Raw genomic sequence first — 17,040 nt, 5'->3', positions numbered from 1 at the left:
GCGCATAAAATACGAAGAAACAAACAAACAAATATTGATTTTTATATATTAGATATATGGATACAAAGGCAGAGAAACAATAGAAACATAAAATATGGAGTTTAGATTCCTAGATCCAGTGCGACTTTTATATCAAGTCTTCTCTAATACATCACCAATTCACCACGGTCATTTCTGGAACTAAAAACTACCTTGCTCCGCATCCATAATTCAATGTATTTGATATCGCTTGGAGTTTTATTAACATTAAAATGCCTAAATCTTTGCGGAAACAGACTCAGAGCATTATTTCGAACGTAGAAATATTGTGTGGAGGAGTATCAAAAAGGGAAAACTGTGCCTCTCAATAGTGCCACAGAATAAGTGTGATTAAATAAATGTGGTGTCAAGGGTCCCAGGTTCGAATCCTGGGTCTAGCAAGTACACATATTGTTTTTCAATTTGTGTATGAGTCAGGGTATGGACCTAATAGGTTGAGCAAATGGCTGACATCCATTTCTCGTAAAAATAAAATCTGTTAATACAAACCTCCACTCTGTGGAGGCCCATATGCTCCTATTAGGATCGGACATGGAATAATAATAATAATAATGACAAGTTAACACGCAAAGAGCATGTCACGTAACTGTGTCAGCGCATACAACTTGTGATGTAGAAGACTTATAAAAGTCGTACTGTAAATAGAAACGTGATTTTTTATGTAGGTATTATAATATTACCTAGGTTATTATTTAATTATAGTAATTTTTTTACTATAAAATGTATGGTACAATTATTCTTGAAGACTCATACAAACTTTTAATTAAATGGATAAGTACCTATCTAAGTAAAATGATAAATAATAATAAAAATTCATAAAGTTACTTTTCGCAAAGCTGAAATTTAAAAAGGGGTAAGGTGAATCGGGGTAAGTGCATATACGGGGTAAGTGCATCTCCGCCTTCTATCTTCCAAACATATTATATTAGAATGCTGCCATCTATGAAGAATCTTTTTCAATCAAGTAAATTCACAATATGACCCATAGATGGCAGGTGCACCACACACATAGGTACTTTATGACCATTCAAAGTTTTTCAGTTGGTTTATGTCAAAGTTCGAGTCAAGAGGGTTGTCGTAATTTATCAATAACTTTACTAAAACTTGTGCTGGGAAACTACAATTTGGTAAGTACCATGCAACTCTCTCTACTAGTGATGGGAAATACTTAAGTGAGTACTTAGGTACATATTTTTAAAATCTAAACAAATCTTTTTAAATTATAGTAAGTAATTACTTACTATTATATTTGAGTACAATATTTTAACATTGCAAATTGTAAATATAAAATGAAGTGAGTACCTATACACTTATGTTGGTTTTTTTTTTCAGAAAGAAAATGCCGAGGAATTATGTTAGAAAGACTACTTATACCAAAGAAAAACTTTTAGAAGCAGTGGAAGATGTAAAAAGCGGTCGCATAAATAGGTACCAGGCAGAGAAAAAATTCGGAATACCCAGATTGACAATTATGTGTTATGTTTCTGGGAGGCGTGGGAAAAATCTACCACGATGGGGCCAAGTACAGCACTACCGGCTGAGGTTGAAAAAAGCCTAACCGAAAATCTACACGTCATGGAGAAACATGGATTTGGACTTTCTAATAAGGAAGTAATTGAGTTAGTCGCCCAATATATTGCGGATAACAATTTAACAACACCTTTTAAAAATGGAATTCTGGGTCATGATTGGTATATGGGATTTTCAAAACGGAACAATTTATCAATAAAAAAAACCCCAACCTGTCGAACATGCCAGGAAAAAAATTTTAGATCCGTTTACAATAAACGAATATTTTGAAATTTTGACAAATGAGATAGAAAAACTGGATCTTCAAAACCACCCTCATCAAATATGGAACATGGATGAGACTAGTTTCTCCAAAGATCCCAGCAAAACTGAAGTCGTTGGGCTTATTGGATATGCTTCCACCAGAACGATTAGTTCACCAGGAAGAGATAACACTACTGTTCTGTTGGGCTGCAGAACAGGTGGTGATAAATGTCCACCGCTTATTATCTTTAAAGGAAAGTTTGTGTGGGATGAGTGGACTGATTCTGAAAAGTCTTCAACTACGCGATATGCGGCTACCAAAAACGGTTGGATGGAGACATCAATTTTTGAAAAATATTTCAAGGAGTGTTTTCTTCCGTCAGTAGGGCCAACCCGTCCAATATCACTAATTTACTATGTCCATACGACTAATGGCCATACGACACACATAAGCTTGGGCATAATTGAGGAGGCCAGAAAACAGAATGTCACCATAATAAAATTACCTCCGCATTCCAGCGATATACTCCAGCCACTCGACTTGAGTGTAATGAAATCGATGAAAGACGCATCGGACGAGAACCTCGTAAAGTGGCAACGGCTGCATGTAGGTTCCAAACTTCCAAAAAAGATTTTTTCAAAAATACTTAAAGAAATTTGGAATAAGCTTGATCCCCAAGTAATAAAAAATGGGTTCAAAAAGGGTGGTATTCAACCACTAGATAGAAACGCTATAAATACGAACAATTTTGATCCTCTAACTTTATCACGCTGGGAAAAGTTTCGTCTTGAAAAATCAGAGACGATTGAACAAAACCCACTACTGATTTTGAATTGTGTATTGATCAGAGTAATCAAGCAATCACAGAAATATTGGATAAATCAAATCATGCTTGGGATGAAGAATCAGTAGGTACAACAATCAATATAGAGCCGTTTTCATCAATAGAAAATTTGGAAGCATTTTATGCTATACCTTCCACCTCAGAACCTTTTGAAACACAATTTGAACCACATAGAGAAGATTGTATTCAATATTCCGAGCCTTCTACTTCTACTGCAAGAAATAGCTACCTTGACCCGTTAAAGAAGATTAAAATTTTAGAAGACTAAATAATTAAGCCAGCTAATTTAGATTTCATGGATAACGATGGAAATATTTCAGAAATAGTGCCAATCAAACGGTCATTTGAAGAACTCATGTTAAGATCTATACGAAGAAATGAGCCTGCTAAAGTAAAAAAGACAATTTTCATATGGAGCGGAAGTTATAACGTATGATGATGTCATAAAACGTTTAAATGATAAACTCGAAGAGTCTAAAAATAAAATGACTACTAAAAAGAGGTTCCAGGAGAAAACTAAAGTAATTTGCAAAAAGATAGCACCAAAAGTAAATCATAAAAAACATTTACAAACATTTACATTGGCAATCGAGTTCTGAAGATGAAAGTGATTATTTTCTAAATTTGTTAATGGAAGAAGATCTATCCTTAGATACTTTTGATACTAATGACATTAACGAGCAATTGCAAATAAATGTACAAAATCTAAATATTGAAAAAAAAGAACTTGGTAATTGGATACTTGCCAAATTTGTGGCAAAGAAGAGCCTCAAACATTATATAGGCAACATTTTAAAAATTGACGAAAGAAAGAAGGTAATCATTGCGAAATTCGTAAGAAAGGTTTCGCATTTAAGTAAAGATAATTGTTATGTATTTTCATACCCGAAAATTGATGATATATCAGAAGTACATGACGCAGATATTATATCGATTTTGCCCAATCCCATAACAGGAAGACGAGGAGAATTCATATTTAAAATGTCTTTTAATGGTTTTAATATTGAATAAGTCATTTTGTATTTATTAAAGTATGGGTATACAACATACATAAATGAATGCATTATGTATATTTTCCCCTTATATTTCATTGAAAGTACTTACTATGTTTCAAAAATGACATAGAGACAAGGCGATTTGTGAGTTATTATTTCCACATTAATTTTGCTTATTCAGATATTAACTGTATTATTTAAAACATATATTTAGGTTGGTTATTAGATTTAGTAAATATTGTGAAAAACAAGATTAAAAAATAAACATATTACTTACATTTGTCTTTTTGCCCATCACTAGCAATAATTAGGTGCACTTACCCCATCCTGACCAGTTTTATTTTAAATATGCTTTGTTACACATATTTAGTATTTTAATAAAGCCAAATTGTGTATTTATTGCGTTTTATTGCATCGGAGATTGAACCTTTTCTTTATGTGAGCAATTAATAAAAATAATATGATAATATGCACTTACCCCGAAAGTGGGGTAAGTGCACATGTTCATACTTTTTAAATGAAAATACTTCAAAATCAATTAAAAACAGCATATTATATTGTTACGGTGATAAAATAATTAGAATAAGAAATAGTTGATATCCTTCTTATAAAAATTTTAAAGCAATGTGATACTCCTGTGAAATGTGGCACCACTTCAAATTTCATATATGCATTTTTTATGGTGCACTTACCCCGATTCACCTTAGATTATTGTCAGTGACGTCCCGTGGGGGTAGGCAGATTGAGCGTCGCTTGGGAGCGGCAGTTACTCGAAGGGCGGCAAATCGAGGAGAATCATTCGGAATATATAGAAATAGTTACCTACCTAAACTTAGTAATAACGAAAATATCATAAAAAAATTCAACTCACTGGTTTTGTCGGGTTCGCGACATCTAGTTTACTTCCGTTGCCCTTCTATGTCCTTGGTGACCAAAAACAACACGTGCAGATTTGCGAGTAATTACAGTCTGATATTTTGTTAGTAATGAATCCATACAATACATTTCCTAGATATTGGACTCATGAAAGGATGATAAAAATACTGTATAAAAAATGGGGCGGCATTTTATCGAGGGACGTCACTGGATATTGTAATGTAAGTATGTACCTTTTAGGTTTTCAAGTGAAATTAATTAAAGTTAATTTCAGATTTCGGTGAAACATTGATAAAGTAGCGGTTATAATAAAGTTGTACAGCAGAAGTTGATAGTATAATTGAGTATTTGGAAATTTTAAATTCAATATAGTTCACAAAATAAAAATAGACTTTGAAAGATGTCATAGACATTTTACAATAATAATATAGATCAGAGTGAAGATAGCCGCGGAAAGTCGGAGTGTCATTTTCAAGGACAGCTACAACAGCAGTGAGCAGGGTTTGGTTCAATAATGGCCGCATCTGTCACATATTTGCATCGTGTGATCGTAACCGACAAACACAGCCAAAAGTAAACTTTAAAAAAATAATTTTAAAATCTGACGATGTCGATAAATAGATAATGTTTTTACACGGTTCCTTAATATTTTTTCGTAAACAATTTTAGATTGTTATTTTAGTTCTACGTAGATTATTGGTTATAATGGAGGACTTGAATCTGACAGAAACTGAACAGAGATATTTCGGAGATCTGTTTTTGTGTTGCGACGAAGAATCCAACGGAAAAGTTCCCGTTCTCAAAGCGACGGAACTGTTTAGATCTTCTAATATACCGAACGATGTTTTAAAACAGGTAAGAAGTTTTTCCTGTGCGGCTAATAATCCTACCGACTTATATTTACTTTCATTGGCGTAACCGATATTAAATTGATTATTGTCTCAATTAACACGCAAATACGTTTTATTTATAGATTACCGATTTAAGCTTCCCGCACAACTCAATAACAATCACCCACATTAACCGAAAGCAGTTTTATTCGGCTTTGAAGTTGATCGCTGCTCACCAAGCTAACATGTCATTGAGAGCCGATTTGCTCACGTCGTCTATAGATCTTCCACTGCCGAGGTTCACCTGGACGTTAAACAGCGAGGCGGACCCCGATTTGATCCAGTTGTCGAACTCCCCCGTGCCAGGGGCGCCCGCGAAAGAACAACATATCCACAAGCGAGAGAAACCTTTCGGGACTTATGAACCTATGCGGTTATCTTCGAATTCTTCAGACGTAGACATACCCCAAAATGCGTTACAGCATGATAATATAGAGGCACAAAGCACAGACTCAGAAGTTGAATCTGAAACAATATCACAACGATCGGATCTTTCACACACGGTGAGTTCAACAACTATTGAGACATAATAATTCACAAGACCTATGATTTATTGATTTTGTTCCTTATTATAGACTAAACCTAAGAGGTCTTTCATCTGTTTTTGCATTACACACGTCACTAAATTCCTAGTATCTTTTATGCCTACCAGTCAACAATATTTTAGGCTAATTTGCCAATGTCTTTTATTATTAATGCATTACTTAAGACTGTGATATCTTCCTGGAAAATGGCTTTAAAATGAAACGCCATAGACTTGTTAACGAATTATTTATTTTCCCTTCAATTTAAGGAAATATCCAATTTCAAAAGTTTTTATGCATTTATGTAAGAACATATTTCAAAATTTTATAACCATTATAAAAATAAATGTTTTTCATCTGGGTTAGTTTGAAATAGGATGTTCATTTTTTGTTCGACACGAAAAAGACCTTTTGCCAAATCCTTGGTGATTAAGCGCCGGCTAAGTAGTTTTTCTCATGTGTCTTGTCGAATTGTATGATGCAACAGTGAAGCAATCAGAGAAACACCCTTCACATAGATATATTTCGACCACACCAGGGATCGAACTCACGTTTCTCCGATAAAAAGTCAGTACCTTATGCATTGAACTACGCAGGCTGAAAAGGCAATATTCAAAAAGCTATTTTTTGACATTATATCGAGTTTGTGCCATAATTTTAAAAAGCCGTTACAACAGGCAGCTGTTTATTGGTCTCCATTGTCATCTCTATATAATTGTTGTCTCAATATTCTGTAACATAATCATACCTACCTTAATACTATCTGAAAACATGGAAGTAATAATTTAATCCTTTTATATCCATTACGCAGGATACTTTGGCCATATATACCTATATTAAACTCGCCGATCTCTTGGAAACACTTGATTTGTACAAATCTGACTAATCAAACCGTTGATAGGTTTACGAAACTAAGGCTTATAACAGGCTTCTGCTGCATTCATGAAAGCATGTTTTTTTTATGATTATTTTAATAAATACTCCTGACAAAGAAAACTAATACGGTTTGAATATAATATTTAATATTGATGATCAAATTTATAAGAATGGCCATTGTTTAAAGTAAAAATTTATTCTGTTCAAAAATATGTTTATATACTACACTTTATTGTGATTGTAGGATACATTGCTTAGGTGACATATTATTATTATTATAATAATGTGTATCAAGGGACATCCCAAAAAAAATGTTCACAGAAAACAATCGCCACACAGGGAATATCGGCTGCATGACAAATGGCAACAGATGATATATCTTGATTCCATGATTTTTAAACCGTTTCCTTGTAAGCTTTGAAGTGTTCTTCAGTATTCAAGAATGAATAAAAAGAAATATCCGCGGGTGTCATTAATAAAATTAATTGATTGTAAACTCTGATTATTCAAACTTAAACGTTATTCTTGTGGTCAATAAATGCTCAGTTATTGTTTTGTAGGAGTATTAAATTTCTTTAATAGTACAGTAAGTTGGAAATAGTTTCTTCAATAATCTTGTGAATCAATCTGCGTGTACAAGTGTCTGGATACAAAAATAACTTTGACAAATGACAATTAATGTTGAAAATATATATGTATGTGATTGGGAGGTGTTGATTTTCAAGGAAAGATTCATCTTAAAAGTAAAAGTGACTGGTTATTTGAATGCATAATGTGTTCTGATTAATATCATCATCCATGTGTGTTTATTCAAATATTTTTCTTAAGGCGATTCGCACGCATAAATGCAGGCCATAAAAATGCTAATTGATTCCAATATGAAAATGCTTACACAGACAGTTTGATTATATTTTATTCTGTGGCAGTGAATGGGTGAAAGTTATCAACTCTTGTTATCAGACATATGGTTATTTTTGTATGATGAATAATTTTTACACTATCATTTCTATGTTGTTGTTTAAATCGTTGCTGGCATCGATGCTATTCCAGAAACAATGTAGAAGTAAAACACACCATGCTTCAAGTATTACTTTGTAGTTGTTTTTGTTTGAGTACTAATAATTATAATTAGGGCCCGGATTTGTATGCAACAAAAAACATGATTATATGCATGCACGTGTGCACTTAAAATCAATAAAATATGCACTAAAACCGAAGAAATATGCAGTTAAAAATTGACATTTTTTGTGGGAAAACATTGTAAATACCCACTTTACCCAATATTACTGAGAAAAAATCGAATAACTAGTTAATAATTTTTCAACATAATACGATATCGGAACAAAAAACACAAACAAAGAATATCAAGTTTTTCACAAGTACTTACAAACAATTGAATAATAAATGCAATGTAAACCAAACATAACTTAAAAAACAAAAACGACACACTTAACTATCCCTAAATACTATTTTCTGTTTTTTGCCCGAAAAAAATTACATTATTTTTTTCAATATTATGCTCTGGCATTAAATTTTTCCGCATATTCCGGTATCTGTCAGTATTTTTTTTATATGTAGAAAACTACCTCTCAACGTCCACTTGGACAAACTTTAAATAATAGTGTCCGAGTTAACTTCACATTTTTCACTGATAAATCCACAGCTCGGAGATGGCATTAAAAATGCAAGTGCATGTAAACTATCTTCCTTCCTAACTTAGTTATATTTCGATAAAATAATTTAAAAAACTAAAATTATAAATTTAAAAGCTCTAAAATATGCATTTATTTATGAAATATGCACTAATGTCTCAAATATGCTCTAACGTCTCAAATATGCATTTATATGCACAATAAAATTTTGTTTTTGGATTTTGTGCAACTCTCATAGCGCATACACCCTAACAAAACATGCACTAGCATTGAAATCTGGGCCCTAATTGTAATGTTAAGTGTTAATTATATGATGGTCAACATTACTCTGAACTATCAGATACTTAATATTAAACCAGGGGTTCTTAACCTACAGTTCGCATTCTAAAATTGGGTCGTGAAGTATTTTCAGCTATAAAAATATTTTTAAGAAAATATACATGCAATTCGTTACAAACATAATTTAATACTAAGATTTTCCAAACAAATTCAAACCCAAGATTCACATTAATAAGATTCGGGGTCGATTCACTACTGGATGAAAGCCTCTTCTTGATTCTTAATTCTTTACTGCCTCGTACATCCACCAAACTTCATGAGTTCGTTGATCCAACAGGGTTTAGGGAGTCCCTGTGGTCGTTTATTGCCTCTTGGGTACCACTGTATGACTGCATTTGTACAGTGGTTGTCCTTTTTCTGAACGACGTATTCGGCCCATTGTCCTTTCATCAGCTTGGCGACCTCTATTACATCGCGTACTCTTGTCTGCTTCCTCATGCAGTCTTTCCGTGTTATGCCAACATGCGTCTTTCCATGCCATGTTGCGCTGCTTGTAGTTTTTGAATTTCTCTTACATTGAGGGTCCACGTTTCGCATGAATACGTGACCACTGGTAGCACACATAGGGTGAACACTTTACGTTTAAGACACAATGGGATGTTACTTTTGAAGATACTATTCAGACGCCCAGTCCATGCCAGTTTGATTCTGTGTATCTCCATCAATTGACATTTGTTGACCGAGATAGATGTAATTATTATCAATTCATTTTCGATTTGAGTGCCATTGATAAGGATTGCTTATAGTTCAGCAAAAAAGGTTTATCATTAGGTTCGTCTTTGAGACATTTATCTTTAAACCTACTTTGCAGCTTTCTTAAACGGTTCCATGCCTTCAGCGAGTCTTCTCGCTCTATGAGGCCGTGATCGACAAGTCGCTCATACAAATTTCGCGAGTTATCTCGTCCGACTTTAAACTCAAATTACTAGCCGCTGTCGATTGATTTGCATAATCTAAAAAATTATACACACAGTGACATCTGTTTGAATAATTATGAAATACTAAACCCCAAATTATCAATATTACAGCAATTTTAGTAAGAGCTTCGCTCTACATTTAATTTGTCTCTTTAAAAATCTGCGGCCTGTCAGATACTGCTATAGTATTATCGTGAGGCAGAGGCATAGCAAAGGTTAAAATAGTTTTGTGGTATTTAACTGGTCAGCATTGACTGTGCTAATCTTTTTTTTGGGTTGCAAATCAAAAACTAGTACTGTAATCTGGCTCAAAATGATTGAGAAACCTTGCTTTATTACTTTGTGTTTTTTTATTTGACCACTAATAAAAATATGGTACAGTTCGGTTATGAGGAATACAGTGGAAAACACATTTTTAAAATAGCCGATATACTGGATTATTTGTTAGTTTAGGATGGGTTAGGTTTGGTTAGGTTAACCTAACAAATAATTCAGTATATCGGCTATTTTCAAAATGTGTTTTCCGCTGTATTCCTCATAACCGAACTGTACCAAAAATATTAATAATATTTTGGTGAAAATTTCTTTCAATCATAAAATGTCCATATTAAACCCAATTCTGTTGGATATTAATTGAGTAAATCAAACACATAACCTGCAGACCAACACTTTGCTATAGATTTTGCCAATGGTTATTGTCTTGAAATTAATTCCAATATGTAACACGATATCCTTGTAATTTTTTTTTCTGGTAAATTTTAAATTTAAGTGATAGTAAATGAGTTTTTAATGTCAGTGTCATATCTCTACTGTTAATAATGATGCTCTCTTATCAGTTATAACTGTCAACAGTGTGACTGATAACTTATATGCCTGTAAAGCTCACTTTTTGAAGCAAACAACTAATCTCAAATTACATATTATTATTGTTTATAAATAATAATTTTATTATTATTGCACATTACATTTTAACAGAATTATACAATATCAAGCTGCCTCAGATAGCCAGTGCCAAATATTGTTTTTATCTTGTCCCATTTAAATTAGCATGCCAATACATTTTGACGATTCCCATTTCCCGAATTATTTACGCGGTAATTAAATTATGTTTGGTTTGTATTTTATGATTTCTGATAATGAATTGGTAAAAAATAATTCTATATCCTTGAAATATAGTGATTTATATCGAGCATTGTAGCTGTAAAACTTTCATAACTAGATAATCGTATATCTTGACTCTAATTTAAAAGATTTCTCTTATTATAAAACTTGCTTGTGATCAAGTGAATAATTTATTAGTTACTACTGAGCAGTTCAAGTTATGTGATTATAAGATAATACAATTAAATAAAAAGGTTTCTGCTAATTTACAAAATCATCTTATGTTGAGGATCATTCTTCCTTGTAAATGACCTAATTTTACCTCTCCAGCTGATTCTGATTTCTGCCATAGTATTAATAAGTCCATGGCATCTTTCCTCTTCAACGACGACCCTCGATGTTTCCAATGACGATAAGCCTTTACAAAACATCATTTTCCTTTCTTGTTCTGAAATATTCGTCGTCATTGCCATCAGTAGAATCCTTGGCGTGTGCCATTACTAGCATTAAAACTCTAGTGATAAATGCTAATTTCTGCTAATTCAATAAATCAACATATGAATCTTCAAAATTTTCAAAATCTACCTAATTTATTCGCTAAATAATGGATTATAATTATTTGCAGATGAGGGCTACAAATGGATCTCCGTGGAGTACGGCTAGCGAAAGCCCCACTCCGACAAACTCAGTTGCGGAACAACGAGCACAAGGTCTTCTGACGGCTCACGGGCCGTGGACGGCCACCGGCCCTGCCGGCCATGGACGGTGGCCGGCTGCATCAATTGGCGAAGAACACACTCAATTACTAGGTAAAAATTATGTTGCCAACATGCAACCTTTAAAAACTCATTGCAGATATAGTACACTGGTACAGCAACCAATCATCCAAAGTCATCATCTCTACTAAATCCATTGTAGATACAGGATGTCAACTTTGTTTCACATGAAGGGTAATAATATTAATTTTAATTGGCCAATAATGCGACCATAGTGGGTGTCCTGGCAAGTGACAGTCACATAAACAGTGCAACTCTGAATCAGGGTTGCCAAGCTTTAAATAATTTTTCATATTGTATTATTATTGCATTACTTTACATTAGTATTAATTTTAAAAATCGCTGCATCTAAGGATGTAATTGCAGGTAGTGTGACTACCAGGGCCCGTGTTAATAAACGTCACACCTGACAGTTCACATCCTGGGATAATTATCTCGGAATATGACATAGCATATTTATCACTTTTTTTTTATTGATTTTGGAGTTAAGTGATATGTTAGAATAGCTGGTTAGCTTGTCTCGCATTTTCACTCATCGCCACCGTGACTCGGCAACTTCATGAATTGGATATAATAAGTACTTACAATTTTAGTGAATCTAAATTTTGGTTAAAATACTTGCGGTTTTCGGGTGAAATTAGTGATCAACTGAATCCACAATGCAATATAAATTGCAGCTACATAATTAAAACCATAGACCATCTTTAGTTCTTTTTTCTCAGCTTCAATTTCTACAACGTCTTGATTCGGATCCAGTTGATGGGTTCTCAATGATGTTACCATTAACAATATTACTAAGTAATGCAGCCCTTTTTACAAACGCAAAAATTATAAATGACCAAAACATTATTAAAATAATCATCTTACAATAAAAACAGGGATTGCAATCCTGGGATTACAGGATTAAAATTTGTTCAAACCTGAAATGAGATTCAAATTCAAGTTCAAATGAGATTTTGCAAATAAAAAAATTGTATCTGATAGACCTAGAATAGAAAGAAAGATAGAAATTTCAATATTGATATCTTCATAAACCAGCAGTTTTACCCGGATAATTGTATAATCAAATAGCAAATCATTTGTTATTGTTTAATGATAATGTTACAGGTACTGAAGAGGAATCGTCCGACCGCCATTCGTCTGACGATGAGACAGGAGAATCTCCGGGCAGGTCGGTGTGGCGGGTGGGGCCCGATCAGCGCCGACATTATGCGGCTCAATTCCGACAGCTGCAGCCGGACGCGCGGGGACTGGTCCCTGGCAGTGTTGCCAGGTAACCAACATTCTCAATTTTATTTCATTCGTACCAATAGAGTCCAGAATGTTTTTAATGTGGTTGGGTTGGTATCAATGACATTAATATGGGCGACGCATCTGGAAAGAAAAATGACACTCACTTTTTTGTCGGGTCTGCCGAATGGCATAATCTGTTCTAACGCCATTACAATAAAGGTGATATTGCTATAAATTCCCGATGCTTTGTGTCGGGTTTGCCGAATGGTTCGGTTCGAACGGGTTTGCTCAAATGAAGATTGATACGAGAAACACTGTTCTAACGCCATTACAATAAAGGTGATATTGCTATAAATTCCCGATGCGTGATGGTCGCATAATGGAAATTGCGTGACGTCTACCTATGCATGTGTGAATGTCTCTATGCGTGAATTTATTTGCTAACTACTGTATTGAGTGCGTTGTCCATTAATAATGTCATTGGTTGGTATGTATAGAAAAATAATATTTTGTGTTTTAGCAGCAATGCATTGTTTATTAAATATTTTTATGGTTTGATTTCTTATTCATATACTGTTATTTGTGATTGTTTATGTATATATTAAAAATAATGACTATCTATTGTATAAGATAAGGCCATTTTTATGTTGATGCAGCCCTGGTAAATAAAATTCAGAGTTCACAAGTGTCAGCTTGCTTTAGATGGATTTGCAATGCAACATAATATCCTTAATATCTGGCCATGGTAACACATTTTTCACTTACATGCATAGCTCCTTGATCAGTATTTTTCAACATTTATACTAAGGCTGCACATTAGATCTTCTGTCATGGCATAATTTGAAATGACGTGCCCTATAGACAAAGTGCAACTTGCGCCAAAGTTCACCGTTAGGTGATAGTTTTAGTTAGAAGTTATGATAAGGAATTAAGAAGATTCGATTAGAAAATCCCAGGATGGATTCAGAAATGTTAAAACTTTTAGGAGACAGTAGCATAACTATATTGCTTAAATATGTGGAGACATGAAAAAGGATCGGACAGTATCAGAGAAAAAAATGTGACTATCGTCGAACCATATCACTCATCTATCATGCTATTAAAATTCTCCTATAATGTGAAAAATCGAGTCATTGGTTTAGGATGGAAACAATATCGTGCTGTAAACACATAAAAAAACAAGTTGACTGCTTTGAAAAATAAAAAAAAGAGACACCAAGGGCGCCGTGAACTGAATACATTTGGTAACCCCTGCTCATCTATTCTATACACAAGGCGGCTATCGAGGGTAGTCTATCGTATTTATGTACTGAGGTATTATAATTAATTGTTACAATAAATTAGCCGTCAAAACTGTCTAATTCACTCTAAAAGCTAACAGCCAAGAGAGGTGCTGTTAAAACATACCCTTGATAGCAGCCTTATGTATAGAATAGATGCGCTGCTATAGATAATATTTCATATACAAAGTTTTCCAAGTTACTGATATCAAACTCAAGATACCCTACCAGAATTAATTAAATGACAATAACATTTAGAGCTATTTACCCTTTTCCAGATTATTTTTCGAAAAGTCAAGGCTTCCCGTGGCCGATCTGCGCAAAATATGGTTACTGTCCGACGTGACCAAAGACGGAGCACTGTGTATCGAAGAATTCACCACCGCCATGCACCTGGTGGTACTGAGGAGGAAGGAGATACCCGTTCCCGACGTCCTACCGCCGGCTCTCATCCCAAGGGGACGGGAGCCGTCACCCCCAACGAGTCCCGAAAGGATCATCACCTCCCGACTAGTCGATCTCGGCTCCGATACCGACCTCAGTCTCGGCGCGGAGTTCTCATCAGGGACGGCCCCACCGCCGCCCGCATTAGAACTCTCGTCAAACGAGGCAGACGACTTTGACGGTGCCAACGTTAAAAGTCTCAACAGAGAGGATGCCTCCCCCTCTCCTAGTCCCCCCGCGCCGGGAGACGTCCCTCCGAGGGCTAATAAGCCTGAGGCCCTGACAGGAAACAGGGAGTGGACCAAGTTCGTAGATTCTCCGACCTCCAGCGTAGCCAGCCCAGGCCCCAAGCCAGTCAACTTTGATTTCCAGAAGGCTGCTGTCGAAAGGGATCCCAAAATATTCCATCCTGTCCCGCTGCGGGTCACCCCTGATGCCTCCTCCCTACCTTCTCAGGCCGTCGAGACCGGAGGGACCTCCCCCCGGAGGCAGGATGAGACCCTGCCCAACTTCCGGGACGGCCGTGATGCCCCCAGCCCAAAGAGACCGGGGGCTAGGCTATCAGTGGATGCAGGATTTGTCCCCGCGATCGCCGGCGACATCAGACCCATTCAGAGACCGCAGGCTAAGAAGGCAACACCCAAAGGCGCTGGCGCAATTCCGCCTCCCCCCACGAAGGATGGGTCCCTCGGTGGGGATGACAGCTCTGCAGGCGGCCCCCTCTCACTCCAGTTTGCCCCCAAGAAGGAGGCCCCCCCTCCACCGCCCCCAAGACCCCATCGCGCCCACACCCGATCCAGCAGCCTGGACCTGAACAGGTTCAAGAGCGCCCCCTCTGGGTGCACCGGCGCACCTCCTCAGGTTCCCCCCCGGATCTCTCCATCCATTGCAGGCCCTCAGAACAAAAAGCTCGTGAACCAACGCAGTGAGGGAGACGTGCTTGGCCTTACAGGGGATCCCGCCTTCGGCCCAACTGACGCCTTTCCGAGGAGCCCGGAGGGGACCCCTGCAGAGACGTTTGCAGATTTCGCCCGTTTTCCTGAAGGCCTCCCACCGCCCGCATCAGATGGTCCGACCGTCGGTCTCCCCGGGAGTCGGGCAAGCTTCGATGATGATATGAACCCACCTCTCCGGAAACATGGAGCCTTCCAAGTATACCGCAAGCCGACGCCCCGTGGGTCTGAGAGTCCGGACGCAGCCGCACCGCTCGAGCTACCCGGCGACCCCTCGGCCGGACTCCGCAGTGAGGACTCGCTCAAGAGGCTCCGGGAACAGAACTCTTTGCTGTGTCGTTTGTGTCGGGAGTTAAGCGTGGAGCTGGCCGACGTTCAGCGGGAACGGGAGACCCTCCGTGTGCGCCTTGAAACTGGAGGCACCGCCGTCTAGCGCCACCCCCGCCCTGCGTTTCTGCTCTGAACAGCCCCGTAGGTTATCTGTAAGTTTGCAGACCTCAGAGTGTTACATATTTGTCTTTTTTTGTTTTCAATGTATATTTTTAGGCCGTCAATAATCTCTAGGTATCATTTTAAAATTAGTTAACTTGCATTTCTTTGTATTATAAATATATGTGTTTTTCATAAATATCGCTTGAATTGAATTTGTTTTTCCCAATTCCGCTGATCATCTTTTTTGCAATAAAAAAGCTCGAGTGGTGTTTTAGAAGATAGTTTCTGTATATTTAATTATAAATATCGCGTCGAATGTGTGAACTGCAAAAATTCAAGTTTGCTTCCTTTACATTTTTACTACATATTATGATTCTTAATTTTTAGAGTATAAAATATATTGAGAAATTATATTTTTTTATACAATTATCATGCATCTCCAATTATTGAAGAGTTGATGTCTCCGGAAGGCCTAGCTTTTTTAATTACTTGTATAAAAAAAGCTATATTTAAATTTCATCTATGAATATAGACATAATATTTATGTTTTCTTTCTGCATAATAGCTATAATAATATTATGTATAACCTCGATTGACGCGGTGAAGCGTAGGTATCGTGAATACTTTATAAATACTGTATGAAATATACGAGAGGACCGGCATCTTAAACCGTCGGTGACCGATGTCAGCTATCTATATCTGTTTCCTGTGAGGTGAAATTATGGACTCTTAAAAACTCAAAACTGTGGATAGTTGCGGTGATCGAAATGGAAAACCCGATTCGTCAGTAATACTCTATTCAGCGATTCCCGTTCCTCTATTACGCTGGATGACTGAAATCTACCTGATGCATATCAAAACGATTGGGTGAATGATTTAGATTTTGATAAATTGTATCTAACAAATTCGATAGATGTTATTAAATTGTAAAAGGTATTCGTAATAATCTCCACACGCAATGGCAGCTTCTACAATTTAATGTTGATAACAATACTTTTACATGTTATTGTCAGAAGAAATGTTTTTTTTCTTCATTACTTTGAATTGCTAAATTGTAAAACTGGTCTTTATACAGAAAAGTAAATTTAAAACTGA

At 36.1% G+C, this 17,040-nt stretch overlaps 1 protein-coding gene across 1 annotated transcript; it reads left to right on the top strand.

Annotated features, from left to right (window-relative positions):
* Nucleotides 1–5,004: 5,004 nt before the first annotated feature.
* Reps (RALBP1 associated Eps domain containing) lies at nt 5,005–16,138 on the top strand. The gene is made up of 5 exons (XM_085952324.1): nt 5,005–5,383; nt 5,502–5,921; nt 11,453–11,636; nt 12,711–12,876; nt 14,395–16,138. Exons 1-5 carry the CDS (start codon nt 5,234–5,236, stop codon nt 15,944–15,946), a joined length of 2,472 nt encoding a protein of 823 aa, XP_085808450.1. The 5' UTR covers nt 5,005–5,233; the 3' UTR covers nt 15,947–16,138.
* The last annotated feature ends 902 nt before the right edge of the window (nt 16,139–17,040 follow it).

This window comes from Rhyacophila brunnea, unplaced genomic scaffold (genome assembly GCF_057557595.1).
Source record: "Rhyacophila brunnea isolate RB1 unplaced genomic scaffold, BYU_Rbru_1.0 scaffold_3, whole genome shotgun sequence".
Classification (NCBI taxonomy): domain Eukaryota; kingdom Metazoa; phylum Arthropoda; class Insecta; order Trichoptera; family Rhyacophilidae; genus Rhyacophila; species Rhyacophila brunnea.
Note: the sequence above shows the minus strand (reverse complement) of the source record. Positions and strands in the feature narration are given on the sequence as shown.

Coding starts and splice junctions, on each gene's coding strand:
- Reps (XM_085952324.1), top strand. CDS start 5,234: ATGGAGGACTTGAATCTGACAGAAACTGAACAGAGATATTTCGGAGAT. Junction 5,384..5,501: donor CGAACGATGTTTTAAAACAG/GTAAGAAGTTTT, acceptor TTTTATTTATAG/ATTACCGATTTAAGCTTCCC. Junction 12,877..14,394: donor GTCCCTGGCAGTGTTGCCAG/GTAACCAACATT, acceptor ACCCTTTTCCAG/ATTATTTTTCGAAAAGTCAA.